Source organism: Mesoplodon bidens (genome assembly GCF_964165515.1).
Source record: "Mesoplodon bidens genome assembly, chromosome: 9".
NCBI lineage: Eukaryota > Metazoa > Chordata > Mammalia > Artiodactyla > Ziphiidae > Mesoplodon > Mesoplodon bidens.
The window spans coordinates 16,914,883-16,940,098 of record NC_138166.1 but is presented as its reverse complement, the minus strand read 5'-3'; the positions used below and the strand labels follow the sequence as shown (position 1 = coordinate 16,940,098).

Here is a 25,216-nt window from a genome sequence, read left to right as displayed (position 1 = left end):
TTCATATGTAAATAAACAAATATAGCAAAACCTTAAAACTGTTGCATCTAGGCATAGGGTAAATAAGAGTTCATTATACTACTTTTTCCATTTTTCTGTATGTTTGAATTTTTCATAATAAGATGTTGGAGGAAAATAAAACCCATGACACTGCTCTATTGGCCATGATTCACACCCACAATATGGATACTGTCACTGTAAACTAATTAACATAGAGAATTATTTGAAATATAGATGACGTGTTAGGAAGTTATCAAATCATATTGCCATGAAAATACATAGACTTTTCTAAGCAGAGCTTTCTTTTTTACACAACCTATTTTTGGTTAGCCTGGTTGACAAAGGAGTCATACTTTTTGGAGCTCTCATGTATCTAGCTGACTGCTTTGTATAATACTCTGGAACTGTATCTATAAACTAGACTCATTAGATTAGCAATCATAGCCACCAAGTTCTGAATACAAAGGTTGTTTTGCTACTCTTAAGACCAAAAGAGAAATCCATGCCAGAAAGAATAAAAAGACTAGGCAAAAAATAACTTTTCCTCTAGGCAGTAAGATATATAACTTATGAACTGTATAACTAGCTGAAAGCAATAGATATGAAAAATGACTGCAGACAATCTATTAAAGTTTAATATGAGTTGAAATGTACTTTATTGTTATCAGACATGAAGAGAAACCATGCCCATAATGAAACAATTTAAAACTGTTACAATCTGGTGGAGGACACAGGCAGGATCCAAAGAGAGTGAGAAAGATGTCCCCGCAAATTCATTTCTTTTGGTTAGAATTATACATGTAGGCCTAAAATACTCCAACGTACACTGATGTCTTAGGAGCAAGAGTTATGAATTCCACCTAACACTGCCCCATTGAAAAACCCTAATGAACTTGTAAAGTATTTGTTAAATCAAATCTGAAACCTTCACTATTCAGGATAAAATATCAAAATGTTCTGAAATGGAAGCAAATAAGCAGGAACTGTAAACACTGAAGGTGGAACTGAGAAACATAAACCAGAAAGAGAAGAATTAAGAACAATCTCCTAGATGATTCATCATCATCACCATCATCATCATCATAATAACAACTACTGAAAAGATAAAAAGAAGGGCCTGAGAATGAAGACAATGGGAGTTGAGTCCAAGATGAGGGTCGCTGCCATAGAAAGACAAGGCAGGGTGGGCTTCCCTGGTGGCACAGTGGTTGAGAATCCACCTGCCAATGCAGGGGACACGGGTTCGAGCCCTGGTCTGGGAAGATCCCACATGCCGTGGAGCAGCTAAGCCCGTGCGCCACAACTACTGAACCTGTGCTCTAGAGCCCGCGAGCCACAACTGAGCCCACATGCCACAACTACTGAAGCCTGCGTGCGTAGAGCCAGTGCTCCGCAACAAGAAAAGCCACTGCAATGAGAAGGTTGCGCACCGCAACAAAGAGTAGCCCCAGCCTGCCGCAACTAGAGAAAGCCCGGACGCAGCAACGAAGACCCAATGCAGCCAAAAAGAAAAAAATAAAATAAATAAATGTATTAAAAAAAAAACAAGGCAAGGCAATAATAACAAAGAACAATATAGAAAAATCATATTAAGTTGCAACTGAAAAAGAAAAAAACAAGCAAATAAACCTAACTTATGCTATAGAAAAGATGTAGGAAAACAGGACAGTGAGATCAGGACAATTATCAAGCTTTGGGTTCAACATATATCTAGTAAAATTCTAAATTTGCTGGACTGATCCAACAGAACCAGAGCGGATGATCACTGATTCTGATCTTAATAATTAGAAGACGTTATTTTTCAATCAGCCAGATGATAAGAAGCATCAGAGCAATGAAGCTAAAATTGGTACTTTGTTATAAAACAAATTTGGGGATTTGATTTACATCCATTACATTTGACTTCAATTTTTTTTAAAATTTATTTTATTTATTTATTTATGACTGTGTTGGGTCTTCGCCACTGCGCATGGGCTCTCTCCAGCTGTGGTGAGCGGGGGCACGGGCCTCTCATTGCAGTGGCCTCTCCTGCTGCAGAGCGCGGGCTCTAAGTGCGGCTTCAGTAGCTGTGGCTCGCGGGCTCTAGAGCACAGGCTCAGTAGTTGTGGCGCATGGGCCCAGCCACTCCGCGGCATGTGGGATCCTCCTGGGCCAGGGCTCGAACCCGTGTCCCCTGCCTTGGCAGGCGGATTCTTAACCACAGCGCCACCAGGGAAGCCCTAGACTTCAAACTTTAACAAGTATGGCAGGGCTTCCCTGGTGGCGCAGTGGTTGAGAGTCCGCTTGCTGATACAGGGGACACGGGTTCGTGCCCCGGCCCGGGAAGATCCCACATGCTGCGGAGCGGCTGGGCCCATGAGCCATGGCCGCTAAGCCTGCATGTCCGGAGCCTGTGCTCCGCAACAGGGGAGGCCACGACAGTGAGAGGCCTGCGTACCGCAAAAAAAAAAAAAAAAAAAAAAAACAAGTATGGCAAACAAGTTTTATCTCACATGATGAATCCACCTTCATGTGCACCGGGAACAATAATAATAGTTAATGCTGAATGAGTGCTGACTATGACTATGGCAGGCACCCTTCCTCACATTTTACACAATATTAACTCAATTCTAACAACCCTAAGAAGTAGGTATTATTACTGTCTCCATTTTGCTAATAAGGGAACTGAGGCATAAAGAAGTTAAGTAACCTGCCTGAAGTCACATGGCTAGTAAGTAAAGAAGGCAGGATTTGAATCCCAGCAGTAGAACACTGGAGTATGCCCCTAACCATTGTGCTGGCCCCTCAAGGAAAGATGCCAAGATCAGGTCTGCACACATCAGCCATCTGAATAAGTGTTAGAAAAATCTTGGGCTCTACAGTGATGTAGACCTAGGGTACAAATTTCAGCTCTTCCCTTTACTAGCTATGTGATCTGTAGACAATCACTCAAGCCCCTTGAGACTCATTTCACCTCTTGTGAAAATGAGGATATAATACTTCATTTACAAGGAAAATTCTGAAGATTTGAGAAGATAATACAAATAAAGTACCCAGGCCTAAGATCTGATGCAGGGCAGGCACTCAGTCAATGGACACTAGTGCCATAACTGAACACTCTGACACTATGGAGAAATGTTAAACACAATATACCAGAAATTATAAAGCAAATTATACTTAGTATAAAAACGAAGTTAAACTCAAATGGCATTTAAAGCAAAATTTCAGATTGCCAATGAAATAATGTTTTAAAACATTTTTACTCATATTCAAATTCCTAATTACAACCCAGGTGACAAGATGCCTTCTATAGAGCATACTGTACCTCTTTGATGATTTTCACCCCTTTTGGATCCTTGATATTAACAGCTATACTCTAAAAATTAAAAATATATATATTAAAATAGTATCTTAAAAATTTTTCTTATTGCTGACAGTTCAATAAGAGAGCCATTCATATTATAGATTTCTCCTCTTAAAGTAAATGCATTTTCCTCATGAAGAAACATTTAAATAATTTTTACTGATTTTATTTTCAATTCAGATATGTTAGGATGATAGTAAGGATTATAGTAAAAAAATTTCAAATAATAATACCAAATGTAGGCAATTAGTAATCTCCAAAAGAATAACAAATGTAACAAATCAAGTGATTCCTCACTTTAGTAAAATCATTTCCATTAAAAACCATTATAAATTCTCAAAAAATGTTTTAAGTTAGTAGAGAAGGAAAATTAATAAAAAGCTCTACTGTTTCTACTTGGTAACTGGTGAATGAATAAAATAAAATAACATTCCACCTTATTGGGAATATTACTTATATCTACAAAAAGGGGTAGAAATAAACAAGCCACAATGATATCAAAAGTTTTGTTATTACAAGAGAATCACACAGGGCTTCCCTGGTGGCACAGTGGTTAACAATCTGCCTGCCAATGCAGGGGACACGGGTTCGAGCCCTGGTCCAGGAAGATCCCACATGCCACGGAGCAACTAAGCCCCTGAGCCACAACTACTGAGCCCGTGCACCTAAAGCCCGTGCTCCGCAACAAGAGAAGCCACTGCAATGAGAAGCCCGCGCACCGCAACGAAGAGTAGCCCCCGCTCACCGTGACTAGAGAAAGCCCGCGTGCAGCAACGAAGACCCAAGGCAGCCAAAAATAAATAAATAAATAAATAATTTTTTTTTTTAAAGAGAGAATTACACAAAGAAAGCAAAAAGGGGATAATATTCTTACTTTTTTATTTCGGTTAACACTGAGAAAATAAGTACTTTCTGTCCCCACAAAAGGTGGACCCCAAGTTCGTGTATCATCACCAGCTCCTGAAAATAATAGTATGAACTATGTAACCTTGAAACATCATGAGACATTTCAAATCAACAGGCTTACTCATATGTAAGTTCACAGATGCCTAAACAAGATCAGCGGAATTAGCAACCTAAAGTGGCCTTGGGACCTTGTTAGGACTGCCCAAACTCTTTAAGGCTAAAAGCTCGTGTAAATCACTAAATCCTCCCATAGCTTCTTTCACTAAAATCCATCCCTGAAAGTCAAAATCCAGAAGGGAACATCCTACTGGCAGTCTTTAGATTTAATAAATGGCAAGTCTGAGGGGGAAAAAAATTACTCTCCTACTTCAACAAACAAGTCAGCTCTTTCAGTGTTTTTAGCATTAAATGTGCAAACAAAATGTTGGGTCTACAAAATATTTTTGTTAAATATAATTTAAATCAGGATAATGATAAGTAAGTCTTTATGATAAAGTGGTATCTGAGGCTAGGTATAAAACAATGATAAATAACTCTATTTTTAAAATTCTGTAGCAATAAATCAGAAAAAGCAAAATAAGCTACTGAATAGTAAATGTCAATAATTTAAGATGCTATTTAGAATAAAGTTTTAGAAGTCTAGGTCTTGCTTCAAAGTAAAAGTTTAAAAACATAAAAAATAGGGTATTTTATTCTAAACATCTACTTCAAATGATTCTGAAAAGTACTTGTGTTTGATTCAAAGATAACACTATCAAGTTACAGAAAAAAAGTTTTCTTTGCACAAAAAGCAAACAATGTAGATGGAGCTCAGAAGTGAATCAACAATTAATAGGCACAAATTAGTATTACTTAAATTAAGATTTTTATGAGTTCTGATTAAATATTGATATTAGAAACTAATCACTACCTAAGTATTACTAGCCCCCCAATAAGAGAGAATTTGTGAATATGGGTTCAAGTTTAAATTCTAATCTCATTTAAATGATATAATTAATTTATTAGCCCATTAGACTTTACCCACTGAAACTGATCAAGAAAAACAGACACAGCCTTTTAGAAAACAAAACAGAAGCTAAAGAATAGACTCCTTTACTTAAAAACAAAAAACTAAAAACCTCACAAGAGAAAGAGAGAACACAGGACAGAGGAGAAAAGAAGCATTAGTTCTAACTGGGGATGAACTGATAAACAACACAAAGCAATAAACAGTAAGTATCAAACTGAACAGCATGCTCAAAACGTCAGGGGAAAAAATAAACTACAAGAATCCACAAAGACAACCTCCTAGTAATAAACCGGTTATAGGCTTCACGGAAAAATGTATGTGTGAATCTGGATCTTCAAGATCAGACAGGACCTCCCAGAGGCAGGAGAGAGTCCAGCCACATCCATTTTTTCCAAAGTCTCAATACATTAAATTAAAAAAAATTTTTGTTTTTAAGAGAGCAATGTCAAGATAAGGCCAAAAGTAGACAGCTTATTTTAAATGTTTACATTCATCTCTTGGGTGGAAATAATGTCAGAAATCTAAACTGGAGGCCTACATGGCTTTCCTGCCCCACCTGGTCCTGGTGTATAACCTGGGTTTAAGAGACGCGGAAGGATAGGATATGTGCTGACGGCCCATGAAATGAAATAAAGGTTAAAGGTCACAAACTGGTAAAACTGGCAATTTGAGAGACATGTTTTATTTGACCCACACACAACTTAAAGTTTTTAACTATCTGCCATGATTTCAAAATCTAGAGATAGTATAAAAATTCAGACTGCCTTTCTTATATGATATTTCAACACATTCATCCATTCAGCAAATAGTTATTGGGTGCCTACTATGTCACAAACACTGCTCTCTGCAGAGCAGACACAGCAGTGAACAAAGACCAACATCCCTGCCTGGGTATGCCTGCCTCCTGGTGACAACCCTGGAATAACAGCAGCATCATTGGTTGCCCAGCCCCCTTCATTCATTTAGGTTACCTGCCTGGCCCTGCAGGCATAGCATTTACACCCACCGAAAGACTCTAAAAAGAGAAGAAAAAAATATACTTAAGCTTGATATGCTCTTTGATTACTCAAATAAGAATAATCTAAGTCCCAAGTCAGAAAACTACAACAAAATTTAATTTAAGAACTGAGGAAGTGGACACTAAAAGAGACTGAAACGTGAAAATACTGCCAAGGGACTTTTCTTCATGTCTGTTGAATAACTATCTCGAAAAAACAAAATACATAATATGAACATTAAAACGTACTGAGCAAAAGGGTTAAAGGAGAGAGACCAATTAGTAAGAAAAAGAGCAATGAACATCTGCTAGGAACAAAGCTTGATGCCTAGTGTATGGCTATGGGACATAATAAAGGCCTAGACTGAGGAAAGGGTCCCCCAGGGTGGAGATGAAAAAGTACAAAGGAGAAACAGGACTAAGCAAACAGGGAGTAGTGATTTCTAAAATTAATAAAGTCATTCCCTCAGTATTCATGAGGGACTGCCTCCAGCACCCGCTGAGGACACCAAAATTGGCAGATGTTCAAGTCCCATAATTGGCCCTCCATATCCACCAGTACAGCACCCGCAGATTCAACCAATCGCAGATCATAAAAGTATCATAAAAGCCAATCTGTGGCTGGCTAAATCCATAAATGCAGAACCCGTGGATACGAAGGGCCAACTGTACAAATATTTAACCTAGTGATCAAATGAAATAGCAACAGAAATTAGATTGGCTATTCCATCTAGAAATGGAAGACCCAATGCTTGAAATTAGAAAGTATGTGGTATTAAAACTGGATAGCAATGTGAAAATTAGAAGTTTTGTGGTACCTGTAAAAGAAAAAAAAAGATGTTCAGCTAGAAAGTAAACATTATTCAGCATGTATCCAGCAATGACCAAAAGCGATAAATATCACTGACTGGATAAATGAAGCATTATCTCTGGAAAGCAGAATTCACCAGGCTCTTCTATCACCTGGAGCCTGACAAGCACAGGGCCAGATAAATATAATATAAAATATATAACACTCCCCATGCTGATCAGAGAATCTTCTGCTAACTGCTTTGGCCTCTTAAGAAGATCTATGTAGCAGAAAGCTGAATCTTCTAGATCATGTGTTCTACTTTATAGCGTTTAATCACTTACGGTAAATTAATATGTTGATGTAATTATAAACTAGTCTCTTATGGGTCTTATAGATACATGCACACTATTCAAGCCTAGACCATTTTCACTAATTTGGGAATTCTGTTCCAGATCCATAAGCAACATATCTTGAAGAATAAATAATAATGCTAATTTCTTGCCTTCTCTTCGTCCCCCAGTGAGGGAAGGTGGCCAGGCCCACTCTAACCTCAGTCTCAGCAGCAAGGCTTGTGTGGGGCTCAGGAGGGCCAGGATCAGAGCTGAGTGTCTGGATATTCCTTACTAGCTGTGTGACCGTGGACAAATCCCGTGACCTCTCTGTGTCTCTGTGTTCTTATTTATAATCTAGGAATAATAACAGCTCACAGGCTGTTGTAAAGACTGAATAAATTAATACGGGCAAAGTGCTTAGAATTGTGCCTGGCACTAACTGTTGTTAGCATCATCATTATTTACGTGTTGCACGTCAGTTTCTACCAGAGGCTTCCAGGTGCATGTGAAGGACCTGGCTTAGGCCTTAGCCCTTGGCACGTATAAAGAGTAGAAAGAGATCTAATATTAGTATAGGTTCAGAGGAAAATAAAGAAAGGAGAAGGGAAAATAATCACTTCATTTCAATTCTCTCCTCATCCCACATACAGGTACATGGACATTTAAAGAACTATTAAAAATATTTATTAGTTTGTTTCTATGTTTTAAAGAGAGCAGTAGTTTTGGGCTTCCCTGGTGGCACAGTGGTTGAGAGTCCGCCTGCTGATGCAGGGGACACGGGTTCATGCCCCGGTCCGGGAAGATCCCACATGCCGCAGAGCAGCTGGGCCTGTGAGCCATGGCCGCTGAGCCTGCACGTCCAGAGCCTGTGCTCTGCAACGGGAGGGGCCACAGCGGTGAGAGGCTCGCGTACCGCAAAAAAAAAAAAAAAAAAAGAGCAGTAGTTTTACCTGGTCTTTCCACTTTTATAACTTCTGCTCCAAGATCTCCTAAATTCATAGTAGCAAAAGGTCCCGCCAGTACTCTACAATGTTAACAATGATAGATAAATTCATTACCATCTTTAAGATTTTTATATTAATTCTTTTCTTAATAGTCCATCAACATAGACAAGCTCATATAATGCGAGTAAGAATTAAAATTGTTAAAACTGTTCAAAAAAGTGATTTGGCCATATGTATCAAGAGCTTTAAAAAGTATATTCCCTTTGATGCAGTAATTCTACTTCCAGAATTCTATCCTAAGGAAGAAACTGAACGATTTCCTGAGGCAAAGATTTATGTACAAGGAAGTCTCTCATTTATAATATAAAAACACTGGGGGATGACTAAGTAATTATGTGACAACTATATACTGTAATAAAATATCTTTTATTTTTTGTTGAATTTTGAATGACATGGAAAAATACTCAAAATATAACATTATGTTTAAAATGTGGATAAACCTGTAATTTCAATATGGTTCCAATTTTTATTTTCAAAAGTTATATATAAATATGCAGATTGGAAAGAAATGTATAAGTATTATACTAATTGTCTCGTAGAATGATGAAATTGCAGGAAAGTTTCTTGGTTTTTCTTTCCAAAATTTCAATGATAAGCTTATAAACACCTTCCTATAATCCAAGAAATAAATGTCTTTTTAAAGAAGGGGGAAAACTCAATCACCAAAACACAGGTGAACCAATACAAACCTTGTTAGATCCAGAATTCTTACACCCTCCAATGGCTTCATATTGTCAGTATCTGGCAAAGACAGAAAATACTTAAATTGATTACTAATTGTCAGAAGGAATAATGCAGAATTCTTCATATTCTTAGTAATATCTATTACTACCAAATAAATAAATTTTCCTTCACATTTCTGCTTTATATACAACACAGAAACCTTGACCCAGTCCAACGAAATCAATCGGTAAAAATTAAAGCCTCTAAGACCAGATTATTCCCAATTTAATAAAGTCCAAAGCTACACTTAAGATAGTCTGTCTAATGAAAAATTTTTAAATGGGACAAACTAATGAAAAATTTAAAAATGGGGGGACAGGGTGTATAGGCTGAGCACAGAGGGTTTTTAGGACACTGAAAATACTCCGTATACTGTAATGATGGATACATGTCATTACACATTTGTCCAAACCCAGAATTGAGAAACAGAACTTTCCATTACCTGAAAGTTTTCTCCTGCCCTTTGCAAACTACCTCTCCCTCCATCCTCAACCTCAGGCAACCATGGATCTGCTTTCTGTCATTTTAGTTTGCATTTCCTAGAATTTTATATAAATGAAATCATACACTATGTACCCTTTTTGTGTCTGGCTTCTTTCATTCAGCATTATGATATTGAGACTCATCCACGTTGTTGCATTTTTTTTTAAGATGTTAGGGGTAGGAGTTTATTAATTAATTTATTTATTTTTGCTGTGTTGGGTCTTCGTTTCTGTGTGAGGGCTTTCTCTAGTTGTGGCAAGCGGGGGCCACTCTTCATCGCGGTGCGCAGGCCTCTCACTGTCGCGGCCTCTCTTATTGTGGAGCACAGGCTCCAGACGCGCAGGCTCAGTAGTTGTGGCTCACGGGCCTAGTTGCTCTGCGGCATGTGGGATCCTCCCAGACCAGGGCTCGAACCCGTGTCCCCTGCATTAGCAGGCAGATTCTCAACCACTGCGCCACCAGGGAAGCCCAACGTTATTGCATTTTTATGAGTAGTATCCTACTCTATGGATATACCACATTTGTTTATCCATTCAGCTGTTGATGGACACTGGGTTGGTTCCAGTTTTAGGTTACAGTGGATCAAGCTACTATGAACATTTGTGTACAAGTCCGTGTGTGGACATGTTTTCATTTCTCTTGAGTAAATACCTAGTGGAATGGCTGGGTAATATGGTAAGTTTATGCTTAACTTTCTAAGAAACTGTCAAACAGACTTCCAAAGTGTTTGTACAACAGCGCGAGTTCTAGAAACTCCACATCCTCACAACGCTAGGTACTGTTAATCTTTTAAAGGTTAGCCATTCTAATGCGTATATGATGTTTCTCTGTGGTTTTAACTTGCATTTCCCTGTTGACTAATGCTGTTAAAAATCTTTTCATGTAATAACAGGCCATTCATATATCTTCTATTGTGAATTGCCTCACTGCTTTTATTTTTTTAACTTTTTATCTTATATTGGAGTATAGTTGATTAACAATGTTGTGATAGTTTCAGGTGTACAGCAAAGTGACTGAGTTACACATATACATGCATCTATTCTTTTTCACATTCTTTTCCCATTTAGGTTGTTACATAATATTGAGCAGAGTTCCCTGTGCTATACAGTAGGTCCTTGTTGGTTACCCATTTTAAATATTACAGTGTGTACATGTCAATCCCAAACTCCCTAACTACCCCTTCCCCTGCCTCACTGTTTTTAATACTGAAGCAAAATATTCAAAACAGTGCAAAAATCCACCAACAGGTGAAACGTTAAGTAAGCACCGGCACATCCATATAAAAAAATACTGTGCCGATGTCAAGTAAAATGAGACATTTACATACCCTGACATGTAAAGTTCACCAAGATATATTCCTAAGTTAAAAAATAAATCAAGCTGTAGAATAGAATGTATAATATGATCCTATATTTGTAAAGATACATAATAATATTAATAATACATGGTATTTCTAGGAGCATTCATAAAATTCTACTGGTGGTTAAATCTTGCGGTAAGAATTTATGGAGAACTTTCACTAGCTAAGTTATTTATTTCTGTAATTTTGCTTAACTGTGATTAAGTGTATAATCAGCAAAAAAGAAAAGACAAAGGAAAATCAAAAAGTGAAAACATAAAGAACAAAATGAGAGAGAAAACAAGATATTTTAGAGAAAATAAAACATAGAAAAAGACCTCAAATGTGAGAAGATATTTTGACATCATTAGGAATTAATGGACAAGTAATTCTTTATGTTACATAAGACTCCAAAACTACTGGTCTTATGTACTCATCTCTTTTGGGGCCCTTGTTTTATTTCAAATGATGCAGGAAATATATTTAGAAGTCTCTTCAACCCATAAATCTCATTTCATTATAAATCTATAAAGAGGAGTCTATATTTCTCTACCAATATCAACTCACAACCATAATAAATTTTGTTTAATGACACAAAACTTTTCAAATGAATTAATTTAACATCAGGCAATAGAATTTTACTTTTATTATCTGAGAAGATAACCAGAAAGGACTTCTAGAGCACAATTAAGTCAAAATCAATTAATGAGTTTTAAACAGTTAAGAGCATAAACCCTGGAGACTGACTGGATTTAATCCTCTGCTTCACTACTTACTACCCTAGTGACCTTGACCAAGGTAACTTCACTTCTCTGAGCTTCAGTTTCCTCATTTGAAACACCTATATCATAGAGCTTGCAAGGATTAAATGGAACGTTGTATGTAAAGTGCATAGTACACTTCCTGGCACATGGTAAATGCTCACTAAAAATCAACAATTGTTGTTATCATCATCGTCATCATTGTATTATACAGTCACAATATCCATTAAAGTAGATAATCCAGATTTGAAAACAAAAGAAAAACACATGACTCATGATTATTTCAAAGAACAGAAAATAACATATATGATTCTCAATACTCTATACTTTAAAAAGATATCTACAGCCATATTTTGCCTGTTTGTGAAAGACCAGAATAGGCTGATTACAGGGGGAAAAAACAGTTGAAAAGAGCATCTATTATAACATAATTTGTTAAGATATACTGAGCAGCTAGTATATTGCTCTAACTTATTTGGCCTCTAGGATGGAAAGCTATTATGATGATCACAGCTGAGTAACCATATAAAGCAGTTTAACTACAATGAAGTTGCCATCAAATCTATGCTTGCCAGAGCTGCTTCTAGGAACTCCCCTGGTATTTGGCCCTAAGGTTTCCACAACACAAAGAAACTTCAGCAGCACCAGAGTAGATATAATTGACAGATGCCCACACAAGTAGCTCATCTGTATGACAGCAATCATGGCATCCCTCCCCCACGGTACTAGTCAACTACTGAGGCATTAAAAAAAAAAAAGTCATCATAAAACAAACTGATCGAATATCACTATGAAATAGTGATTTAAGAGTCCGTGCTTCCACTGCAGGGGGCGCAGGTTCGATCCCAGGTGGGGGAACTAAGATCCGGCATGCTGCATGGCAGGGCCAAAAACAATAAAGAAACAAGCCCATGATTTGTTTTCAACAGCTTCCAATGGGTAATTCTGACAAGCAGGAGATGTCTAGAGGGAATTTAGGATGCTTTCTGTGAAGGGCTACAGAGCCCTCCCAGGAACTTCTCTTTAAGGAGTAAAGATAAAAATTATTCTCTAAGGCTTTTAGAGTTTTGGGGGATGGAGAAAGGAGATGAAGAGCATGCTTCCAAGGACAGAGGAAGGTCTTAAGGTGACCTAGCCATGTTCATGTTATAAACTCTTTCAAACTTTTCACACATTTCATCAAACTGTCCACCAGAAAGGCAGTATTAACATATACTGGCACCAGCAGTATATGAAAAGAGTGTTCTCCACCATCTTCCATAACCCTGCATACGATCACTTGGTTTGGGGAGCATATTGTTTACTTGTTTGTTGTAAATTTAACAGTTACAAATTTGCATGCTACCACCATTTTAATTTGCATTTATTTAATGACCTCTAAATTACATTGTTTTTAATACTTGCTCTTTTTCTTCTCAAAAATAATCTATTCTTCTTGTTGGCCCATACTTCTACAGGCGTGTTTATCTTTTTTCTTATTAATTTGTATGGATTCTTCGTGTAATAAGAATATTAACCTTTTATGAGTCATAATTAGCAAAAGTAATTTTTCTTTATCTGCTGTTTGGTTTTTTAGATGGTTTTGGAATTTCACTTTCAAAAAATCATTTCTTTTACTTTCTGCCTTTGCTATTGTTTCAGGGTTCCTTCAGACTACCCACACCTTCAGTGAGTTGCTAAAAGGACTCAGCACATAGTTGTATTCATGACTAAAGGTTTATTACAGCAAAATGATATATGACCCAATCAGTCAGTGAAAAAGACGGGCAGAGTCTGGAAAAATCCATGCACAGGCTTCTTATGTTCTCTCCCTCCCATGAGGGGCCACGCCAAGCTTCTTTTGTTGCTTCTTTCTCCAGCAACAAAAAAAATTCAGTTAACATGTGCAATGTTTCTGCTCAGGGAAGTCTATTACGGACCCAGAATCCAAAGGTTTTATTGAGGGCTTTTCACATAGGCACTCTCTGCTCATCATGCACCAAAATTCTGGACTCCCAGAAGAAAAGCAGGTGCTCACCATAAATCCATAAATCACACTGATTGTACAAATCATCTAGGCACCCTTATTAATTAGGAAGCAGTTCGAGTGCCAAGTTCCCAGATGCCAAACAAGGGCCACACTTGTAAGAAGGTCTTTCTAAAGATAGCAGCCTGAGGCCTGCTATGTTAACTCTTTTCTGTACAGGTATTATGGTTTTCCAACCCCACATTATATAAATACTCATGTATAGTTGGTTTTCCCTTTTAAAAAGCTTTTATTTTCCGATTTGAAGATTTAAAGTATGTGAGGTTTATTTTTTTCTATATATATATTAAGTATTTGCTTCTTAGATAAGAGACTAATATTTTTTCTTGCCTTCTATTTTCCTAAACATTTCAGGTTTTCTACAAAAGGTACATATTGTTTTTACAATTGGAAAAATACAAAGATACCAGTTCTGGCGACATTCAAATTTTACTTACTCCTTTTAAAACAAACATTTGTGTCTGGAAAAGAATAATCATACTTTTACATTTTTCTTCATGTCAAAGTATTCTCTCAACAATTTTATTATTTTCAATGAAAACTTTTATAAGTGTGAGTTAATGCATTAACACTTGCATTACCCATGGGTGAAGAATAGTAGTCTAAAAGAAATAAATATGTATAATACTTTTCACCTGTGCTTGACTACTATGGACGGTGGATACATGCTTAGAATTGAAAAGAAGATCATTAACAGTAGTTTGGCTCTCAGAGGCAAAAACAAGTTACTTCTAATACCTGCTTTATCAATGAGAACATTACATAAGTGATAGTTAAGTGGTCTACTGCATTCAAGGCAGGCCTCACCGTATCAGTAAATGAGCTAATCAATCCCAGAGATGCCTTTACTATTCTACGACTGACAGCCTTCAACATGGAACAGCTGACAACAGAACCTATATAAGGAAAACTGAGGTAACCTGAAAGGCTTCAGGAAATATTAAGACAAAGCTTATGCTCTAAGTATACATACAGTAGGCCCTCTGTATCTGTGGGTTCCCCAACTGCAGACTCAACCAGCAGTGTACCAAAACTATTTGGGAGAAGAAAGTGCCAAGAAATTCCAAAAAGCACGATTTGAATATGCTGCACCTCCCTCAACTATTTACATAGCAGTTGTACCGTATTGTCAACTATTTACATATCATTTATATTGTACCAGATATTATAAGTAATATGGAGATGATTTTAGGTATACACAGGTTGTGTAGTTATATGCAAATACTAAACCATTTTATAGTAAGGGACTTGAGCACCCTCAGTTTTTGGTATCCAAAGGGGGTTCCTGGAACCAATCCCCTGCAGATACCGAGGGATGACTGTACAAACATTTCTAGGGCTCCCTTCAGCAGCACATATACTAAAATCGGAACAAAAATTTCTATACATAGAAACTATTAAATACATTCTTCTGTCCTAAGAAGTGCTTTCATCATCAAAAATACATTTTTGGGGGGACTTCCCTGGTGGTTCAGTGGTTAAGACTCTGTGTTTCCAACACAGGGGGTCGCGGGTTCGATCCCTGGTCAGGGAACTAAGATTCTATAGGCCGTGTGGCATGGCAAAAAAAAAAAAAAAAATATATATATATATATATATATATGTTTTTAGTATCTATATGTATTCAAAACCATGAGTTTTTGAAGCAGAGATCAGAGTTCTATTACTTACATCAAGAAATGCACCATTTTTCCCACACCTAATATGCCACAGGCGTCATGAGAGCTGGTGGACTAGGCGTGCACATCCAAGGACTGAACCACAGGAAAGGTCCCCAAAATTATAAATCTATTAGTTTGTATGGGATAGCTGCCCAGCAGCCACCTTCCCCCAAGAAAAGCAGAGAAAGCTTATCTCCCTAATGTAAGCAAATTCTCCTTTGGAAGAAAAGGGGATGGTCCCTGGGTTCTAACCCTTTGGAATATAAATAAATGTCTCCAGGGGGAAAGATAAACTTCCCTGGGTTTACAATCTCAATCTTGGGAATGTCTCCAAGGCTCTGAGTTTTATACCCCTTTGAAATATAAACATAAACTTCCTGAGAGTTCTCTAACAATCATTTCAGTCATCCTTTAACTTCCAAGGCTTGCCCTTTAACCCAGGCTCTAGTTTCCTTGGCTTAGAAAGCCCTGACCATGCAGAAACATGAAAATATTTACTCCTTGGTAATAAGTAGTAAAACTAACCAAAGTAGGGCTTCCCTGGTGGCGCAGTGGTTGGGAGTCCACCTGCCAATGCAGGGGATGCGGGTTCGTGCCCCGGTCCGGGAGGATCCCACATGCCGCGGAGTGGCTGGGCCCGTGGGCCATGGCCGCTGGGCTTGCGCGTCCGGAGCCTGTGCTCCGCAATGGGAGAGGCCACAACAGTGGGAGGCCCGCGTGCCGGAAAAAAAAAAAAAAAAAAAACTAGCCAAAGTATTTACTTTTGCAGCACTCATTAATACCTGACAGCTACCTAAAATATTGGCTTTCAAACCCTTTCTGGAGAGCCCTAGGAATTCCTTAGCAGTGCCCCAGAAGTGTCTTTTCAGGGAGGCAGTTAAAGTAGGGGACAGAGGGAGCAGCTACGAGACCCCAATTCCTGCTTCAAACACAAAGACTTCTGCTCTCATAAAGGCTCTACAAAAAAAAAAAAAAAAAAAAAAAAAAAATTTGTTTAATCTACTGAAAAAAGACACACCAAAAAATCTTAGGTAACCCAAATAAAGATCCTCAGTCTTATAGAAATAGACAAGGCCCCATTTTCACTTACACTTAAATTTCCTTAGTGGTACTCTTACTTGTATTCATGCAAAACTTATAAAACATGCACCACCACAAAGTTAACCAATTAATCTGGGGGCTCCCCATATAACTCATGGGAACTGAGAAAGTTCCTGACGTTTTGCCTGTTGATGTCCTCTGTGTACAATGCCACTTGAAGACAGCACCTAGCCACTGACAGTGTCTTCAATAAAAGCACTATCCTACTGAGGATCCTGTTTTCTAATGCTGGTCCTCCCTAAAGAGTGCTGCAATTCTCTTTTTGTGGGAACAATACCTGTGTTACTCACAAAAATGTTAACGTGCTCTTTTCTCTCCACAGGAGTCAGACTTAGTTCATGGGGCAGCCACCAAACTCTCATATACATCATCCCAATTCACTTTTCTATTCCCAGGTAATGCAACATAAAACTTCCTTCATCTCTCTTCCCCTGAACTCACCACCATATAAATAACCAACACAAGTATGTATCCGGGGACCTCAGACCCACCAGTTCAGGCAGCCAGACTGCAATTCCCAGGTTAATACTCAAGAAGATTCTAGCTACATTCACAAAAGTTCAATACTAAGGTTGTATCTACCAATCTCTAAATATCTAAAATAATATGCTACGTGGTACCACTATCAGAATTTTACATGTTTATCTATTGCATTTTTCAAAGGACGGACTGAGTGTCAATTCATATTTCTTTACCTAGGAAAAAAGACAACTGCCTGGGATTCAAGAAGCCTGAGTTCTGGTCCCACATCCATTTGCTATGTGAATTCAAGCAAGTCACTTCACTTTTCTTGGACAATTTCTCATCTGTGAAAAGGCAAGTTGCCTATTCTCAGAAGTGATCCAAGTGGAATCTGGAGTTTTCACATAATTGTTAAGAATGTACTCTTCCTCAATCCTCATATATACCTGAAAACATGATGACAGGCACACTGTCATGTGCAATCTACCTGTCAAAATCTACCTCCCCCGTTTCTAATGCAAGTTCATATGTGTAGAAGATAGCAGTGTATCACTATAGGAAAGAGCATTCCAAAAGTGTAAGGCAAGTAAAATGACAACTTACAGTACTTCACTCAATTCTGTAAAACATTTGCCAGTTATTTAAAAATTAACAAAGGTAATTTTGATCCCTGCCACCCTCATTTTTCTGCTCCCTCCCCCCAATATGTAGATTAGTTGATGATATTAAAGGGGGCATTATAGGTGAGAATCACTGACCAATATGATGTGACCCACTCATTCATTCAATAAATATCTGACAGCTCAATTACCAGGCATTAAGCTAAGCACCAAAGACAATGTCCAGAAAGGTGCTTAGCTTTGGCCAGGACAAAAGTATATAATAAAGTGAATAATCTGGGATCCCCGGGCCTTAACTGCATCACAAAGCCTTGATGGCATTATCCTGCCTTGATTGATTCTACAACTTGTATCTAAAGGAAAAGCTTGATGAACCGAATTCCCTCAGAACAAACAACCACAGAAAAGTGTGTATCTCCATTCATCAAGGATGGAAGCTGAGAAAACATCCCATTCTGCGGCTTGCCACATCACAGAATGTGTCAAATGGACAGTGAGGAGTGGCACCTGCAAGAAGGTTCACAGGCTGAAAAGCACAGGTCCAGGCTACCCATCAGGCTATGATTAAATGAGTCCGAAAATTCTTTAAGATTCTGTTTCCTACAAGATGATTTCAAGACTCACAGTGGACTATCATTCCCAGATTCGGAGGGTGTAAAGAAAGTTCTAGAAAACTGGAGTAAATCTAAATTTCATCTTCTAAATAAAATTCTGAGACAGGTATTCGGTACAAAGGTGGGTTTATACATTAGGGGTCATTCTTGAATGATCACACTCTTCTTTTTAACCAAAAGTCTGTGAAACGATCGCTATTTTAAGCGCTTTAGCCAAATGTTCCTCCTTTTGAAAATCAGGCTCTCTGCTTCCTAACCAACTCGCCTACCCGCTTGCATTTAACAAGAACAAGGAAGGGAGTAAAGCCCGGCCTCTGCGAGCCCAGCCTCGCCCCCGAGTTATTTAAAGTGCAGTCTGAAACCCTTCCTGAAATGTGGCTGGGGGTGCATTTTTCAAGGTATTTAAACTTGGGGGACGAGGGGGGAGGAGTAAGGGAGAGAGGCGAGTCAGCCCAGTAGGACCGCGCAGGGGCCGGACCCAGGCCCGGACGCCGGGCAGGGTGACCACGGGGCGACCGCGGAGCCAGGGCAAGGGGAGACGCGAAAGGCCAAAGGGCGGGCGGAGGGGGCAGCGGATACTTCTGGAAAGCGCGGCGCTCTCCTCGGGATGCCGCCGGAGTGGGGAGGCTGGGGCTGGGGTCCCTTTTGCCGCCCGGACCGAGTCTCGGAGGATACCTGACTGCGGGCGGCCGGTCCACAGCCCTCTCCCGCCGCCCCGGCGGGAGAGAAGGCCGGTTCTCCGCAGAGCCGCGACCCTCGCTAGCGTCGCCAGCATCGCAAACCCCTCTGAAATCCTCGCTCCCTGCGTGAGGGGAGAACGAAGTGCGCGCGCGACCCGCAGCCACTAGGGGCGCCCGCGGACACCTCGGTCTCCGCCCCCCGCCAGGTGGGAGGGGCCCGGCCCTGCCGAGCGCTCCGGGCCCCCCTCCATCCGCTCGGCAGGAGTCTAGTCCGTCAGTCAGTGTCAACCAAAGCCCGCGACACTGCAAAGGCCATTGCTTGGACCCAGCAATGGGATTCGCCCTTTCCTTTATCCTTTTTCTTCCTCCTTCCTTCACTTAAATCAGCTGAATCTGTACCCAATTCGATAACCTACTTATCCCGCCGCCCCAAAGGAACCTTTGTGAGGCCGGAACCAATGTGCTCTATGGGGCTGGCGGGCGGAGGACTGTTTTGGTGTAGGACCACCAAGTGTCTGTGAACGTTAGGTCGCGACAGTTCCGGCGGGAGAACGCGCCAGTGAGGTACTCGTCTTCGTCTTTTGAGATGCACCGACAGAATTTCCGACCCCCGACTCCTCCTTGCCCCGGCCCGGGTGTAGGAGGTTGGGGTAGCGGGAGCAGCTTCCGGGGTACCCCGGGCGGAGGCGGAGCGCGGCCGCCATCCCCGCGGGACGGGTACGGGAGTCCACACCACACGCCGCCGTACGGGCCCAGGTCTAGGCCCTACGGGAGCAGCCACTCTCCGCGACACGGCGGCAGCTTCCCTGGGGGCCGGTTCGGGTCTCCGTCCCCTGGCGGCTACCCTGGCAACTACTCCAAGTCCCCCGCGGGGTCCCAGCAGCAATTCGGCTACTCCCCAGGGCAGCAGCAGACCCACCCCCAGGTAATAATAGCCAGCGTTTGCCGAGCTCTTACTGTATGGCAGGCATGGTACTAATAATCCCTTTGCGTGGATTATTTTGAATCCTCTATGAAGTGAGATACTATCGTTAGCCCCATGTCGCAGATGAATAAACTGAGGCTCAGAGAAGTTAAGTATAACTTTCTTTAGGATGCTCTAAAAAGTTGCAGAGCTGTACTTTGTTTCTATAGTCCTCCTGCTTTTTTAGCCAGTACACTGCCGCTCGAACACATTTCCCTAATTCCCTCTCCTTCGTCAGGGGCCTGGCCAGTTCGTTGCAGTAAATTATTCTGAGTCCCCGGTCTCCAAGGAGGAAAAAAAGCGAATGAATCCCCAGCATAGAGCTCATCTCTGGGGTTACAGGCTAGTGCCATCATCCTACTGATGGCACCTTTTCCCTTTTTTTTTTTTCTTCTGCTGTTGCTGGCACCTTTTCCCTTTTTTTCTTTTTTTTTTTTTTCCTTTTGGCCTTAGTTTTTCAACTACATTGGCTTCTGCTCTAAGGCTTCTTTCTGGTATGTCTAGGATACTGTGGTTTACATCTTAAATAAGCTTGGTAGTTTTCCAACTTATGCTAAACCAAACCCATCCCTTTGAGTGTGGAGCTAATGAGATGGGAGGGTTCTAGAAATTTTGAAGCTGTAGGGTTAAAAAAAAAAAAAAAAGGTTTAATTTGCTTCCAGAAGCAATAGGGAAATACTGAGGGAAGACTACAGTACAAGTAATTTATTACTTCATCACCAGTTTATAGTTTGGGAAAGTTATTACATTAGAAACCCAAAAGGATCTGAAGTGACAGTGGGCATAAGACTATCAATAAATTAGTATATCAAATAGGTTTAAATACTTTTTTAAAACACTAGATTGAAGGAAGCATGGACTTTGCAAGTGAACGTATTTGGGTTCAAGACACAACTTTTAACTAGCAGTGTGATCCCCTCTAGCCTCTAAAGAAAAAGTACCAGTTACCTCTACTAAATGTCTTTTTAACTGATGATTTTTTTTCTAAAGGGTTCTCCAAGGACATCTACACCATTTGGATCAGGGCGTGGTAGAGAAAAGAGAATGTCTAATGAGTTGGAAAGTTATTTCAAGCCTTCAATGCTTGAAGACCCTTGGGCTGGCCTAGAACCAGTATCTGTAGTGGATATAAGCCAACAATACAGCAATACTCAAACATTCACAGGCAAAAAAGGAAGATACTTTTGTTAACATTTCTGAAATTCAACTGGAAGCTTCATTTGTCAGGAACATCTTGGACAAAACTTTTGCTTGTAATTAAGTTGAACCCTAACATGGTGACTTTGAATAATTAGTTGTGTCTTCCTTCATCATACCAAGTTTTTTTGGTGTTAGAGAAGACATATGGTAGGATAATTTGCAATATTTAGCTCTCTGGAAGTGCCTACCAATTTTAGAAGATTGACAGTTTCCAAATACTTAACATTCTTGGTTATATGATGGACATTTGTCTTTTAATGTTTTTCCAGTGTTTCAAAATAAAACATTTTGTCTTTCTAGCTATATTGTGCTTTTGTCATATGCCAAAAAATTATTAAAATAATGCTTTGTAATCACATAGTTAGAATTCGTAACTATATATTTTGCATACTACTTTTGAAAATGAAATAGACTGTCCTTTGTCCTGTAGACAGTTCTATATTTGTTCATAGGGAAAGGGGGTAAAGGAAAAGAATAAAGGAGATTTCTATTCATATTATAATCATTGTTCTGCATGCATATTTTATGTAATGCTTTTGTAAAAATGCATTGAAACTTGATTGAGAGTTACAGAAACCCGCTTAAGCTTAAATAAAAAAAAGTATTCATACCCTTTATACTCATTTAACTGCAGAGGACAAGGATAGACCTACTTCTTGCATAGCTATATTAAAGAAGTCTGCGTCTGAAATTCTCTACTCCACATTTCTCAGTATTGTGGAGTCATTTTCTCTTGAGGCCCAGGAAGATGGCTACTAGCAGTCTTAAGTCACTTCCATTGTGAAGAGAACATTTCCCAGCTCTGTCAATCTCAGTGAAGACAGATTGGCCATGCTTAGGTCATATTTTAGAGTCTTAATCCAATAACTATGATCAAGGCAGTGTGGCATGATTAGCTTGGACATGGATTCACCCCTACAATGAGGCAGGGTCCCATGGTCTTCAGCCCCACCAGGCCTCCCTGGATTAAGAAAGGCTTTCCAAAGGAAGGAATGCTATGTACCTATACCTACAGTAATGGAGAGAAAAATGAAAATGTTGGGGATTTTCATTTTCCCCAACTGTCTTATAACATTCAGGCTTTTTAGATATTTTAGGGTCACAATATATGATGAAAGTATAGCTAAAATTTTGTTTAAACATTCCCAGAAAGAAAGCTTTAAAAGTGAAAAGGTTACACCACCTATTTGAGCCATAACCACTTCTATTTGTATGTTAAGTTTTTTCACAGAGGCAAAACAGAAAATGAAAAGGGAAGGATTTTAGATTAATAAAAGCTCCATGACACCCAGGACTACTACTACCAGTTACTAGCTTGGTGAATTATTTAACTTCTCTGTGCCTCAATTTTCTTATATATAGAATGAAAAAGTTAACAGTACCCATGTCATAGAGGTGTTGTGTTTGAGGATTAAATGGGTTTACATGTGTGAAAATTCTTAGGCCAGAGCCTGGCACATAGTAAGCACTCTAAATGGTAGCTGTTACTTTCTCACTTACCCCTATATCCTCAGCTCTTAGAATGATGCCTGGAAAATAGTAGGTGCTTAATAAATATTTGGTGAGTGGATGCAGACATTCTGATTATAACTACTATATTGCTCTGCCTTTATTTCCTATATATAAAGAGAATAGTAATTTTTCCCCCAGTGTTTTAAAGGGAATGTCCTTATTTTCTAACATCTTGTCTTTCTAGATGATTTGAGGTCATGATGTATGATGAAAATTAGAGCAAGTACAATACTTTTGCATACGTTTTATTGAACTTAATAGGTAAGAAATATTATCTCTAGGAAGTGACATTTAGAAATAATTATTAAGCCATTGCTTGGAGATCACTGGATTATTGGCAAAAATAAAAAAGGAAGTCAAGAAAGGTTTTATGCTAATGTATTCGTATCATATTTGGAAAACATTCAAATTATAATTGTTCTAATGGCTTATGTGTATTTTATTTTACTACTTTATAAGTGTAATGTTAAACAACTAAATGTAAAATTTGTCTTCTGCCAAGTTACCAACATCTTCCAGAGGTCTGACCTTTCTGATTTTAAGAGAAACATTTTTGTCCTCAGGAAAGATACATTGCTTTATTGCTCTGGTTGGTAGTGTATATAGTTATCAAAGGTCTTTCGACATTGATATTGGTTTGTTTATATTACTAGCCTATTTTTGTTCAGCTGAGTGAAAGGAATTGATCATTCTTTTAAATGAAAAATGATTTTTTAAATTGTTCCAGAATACACATTTTTACCTCCGCAGAGATGCTAAATAACTGTGTTAGGGAAATTTATAGTTAAGTATGCATCTTAAATATTTATATAATTAAAGAATGGAAGTATAATCTATAGCTGGATTTTCAAACACGGGTGTTTATACTTCTGGGAGTATTTAACTGTAAAGGCAAAGATAGCTTTAAGGGGATTTTGATCCAGATCCTCAAATCCCAAATGCACTCTTTAGTTTAAATGATGTGCTTAAAGAACATTTGCATGATCAGTGGATTATGCCAGTTCTCTTTTTTTCCCTTCTGCCTTTTCATAATTACCCTTCTCCCACTTGACAGAAGAAACCTATGGCAGGTTGTGTTTTTCAAAAATGATGCCAACAATATTTCAGGTCCCTCAGACTCTTCCAGAACCTTGCCTCTACCTCATCAAGATAGAGAGTTATGTCCCTGCCCTTTGAACTCAAGCAGACTGCCCAAGGAAGTACGGTGGAAGTTAACGTATTTTCATCACAGGTGAAGTGTGGTCTTAGAAATGAGTTATGTTGGCCCATGTGGAGATATTCAGAACTCAGATGTGTTGTCAAGTAGGGAGATAGAGTGATGACAGTTTTTGTTTATAGGTCTTGCCTTTTTTGTCTCCTGACTATACAAAAATCATTTTTCCTGTGGGTGAATCATGTGAAATCAAAGAGCATGAACATAATATGAAGGGAAAGGCACTTTATTTTTAGGAAACAATGAAAAAGTTGCTTGCCTCATTTATCTTAGAATATTTAAGATTGGTATACAAGCATGATGGGTTTTGGTGAATCTGCTGTCAAGCAAACTGTCTTTTCCCCATTTTCAATAATGATAAAGAACCTGATGAATATGTCTCAGACCTGTCTTAATAGCATAATTTGCATGATTTCAAGGAGGAAGAAGTTAAAATTTCCATGTTTCTTTCTGACATATTAACCTTACATCTTAAAGTTAAAAGATCATATTTCAGAGGTAAGTTCATGATTTTTATATTTTCTAGAGCATTTTTCAGATTCTTAGGAGAAACATTTTTATTATCCTTTGCCAGTTCATTATTAGATTCTATAAATCCATATTAATTTTTTACCTGACCCAAGTCTCCTGCTTATTGTCTCTGAGCCATTTCTCTGTTTTATTTTTCATTCCTACTATGTGTTTAGTTTAAATTAACAGAAATATATTGTGGATTTTACTGTAAATAAAACACATGATAGTCTTAAGTATACGTTGTATAAACCCAGAACTTAGTAGTGACCCAACATCTTTTCTTTTTTGCTCTTAATTTCCACAGTCTAATTTTTCATCTAACCTAAGAAACTATTATTTATAATTATATATAATCCATTATATACCACTTAGTAAAAACACTGCCAACTAAACTATAATATGCTGTCAACTATAATATACATCCCAATTTCAGAGATGTTAAAATGTACATCTTAGTTTGATAAAATACCATAAACAATACTTGTAAAAGCAGAACATGTATTTACGTATAGGTTTGGGTGTAAATGTCCACAAAACATAGTCGAGGACAGTGCATTTAACTTTGGAAAACCAGCTTTACTTAGTTAGGATTAATTCTTCCTTCTCAGGTATTTATATTCTGTTCTCTAATCTATGTAGAATTATCCTCAATAATTATGTGGAATTTATGGGGGTGTTTATACTCAGAGTTGTCTTAATTTTAGGCTCCATAAACAAGATGACTGTCAGTGAAAAAGTTATAGATAAGTCTCAGTAAAGCCTTTGGTTAACTTTCCAAGGATATGAGAAAGAAAATGGCCTGAACAACAAGGTCTTCAGTGAGGGTGGTTTTTCAATTCTTTGTTTTCAACAAAATTGAAGAAAACTTAATCAGATTGTTAGTTAAAGATCATTAAAAATAATTTGATGATCAGTTTATTATTTTTGGCATATAACTTAAAAGGTGTACAAGAATTAAGT

General features: G+C 38.6%; 2 protein-coding genes across 3 annotated transcripts in view; one reads left to right on the top strand and one right to left on the bottom strand.

Annotated features, from left to right (window-relative positions):
• The window catches only part of SUGCT (succinyl-CoA:glutarate-CoA transferase), a 661,401-nt gene extending 642,421 nt beyond the window's left edge, over positions 1 to 18,980 (bottom strand). For both annotated transcript variants that reach the window (XM_081244435.1, XM_081244436.1), the window contains exons 1-5: positions 18,850 to 18,980; positions 9,074 to 9,125; positions 8,331 to 8,404; positions 4,218 to 4,303; positions 3,305 to 3,355 (exon numbers count right to left, since the gene is read on the bottom strand). In XM_081244435.1, coding sequence (XP_081100561.1) covers positions 3,305 to 3,355; positions 4,218 to 4,303; positions 8,331 to 8,404; positions 9,074 to 9,125; positions 18,850 to 18,949 — 363 coding nt within the window. In that variant the 5' untranslated portion in view covers positions 18,950 to 18,980. The remainder of the gene's footprint in view (positions 1 to 3,304; positions 3,356 to 4,217; positions 4,304 to 8,330; positions 8,405 to 9,073; positions 9,126 to 18,849) is intronic.
• A 156-nt stretch (positions 18,981 to 19,136) lies between these two features.
• Positions 19,137 to 22,923, top strand: MPLKIP (M-phase specific PLK1 interacting protein). The gene is made up of 2 exons (XM_081244366.1): positions 19,137 to 19,779; positions 20,809 to 22,923. Exons 1-2 carry the CDS (start codon positions 19,441 to 19,443, stop codon positions 21,007 to 21,009), a joined length of 540 nt encoding a protein of 179 aa, XP_081100492.1. The 5' UTR covers positions 19,137 to 19,440; the 3' UTR covers positions 21,010 to 22,923.
• The last annotated feature ends 2,293 nt before the right edge of the window (positions 22,924 to 25,216 follow it).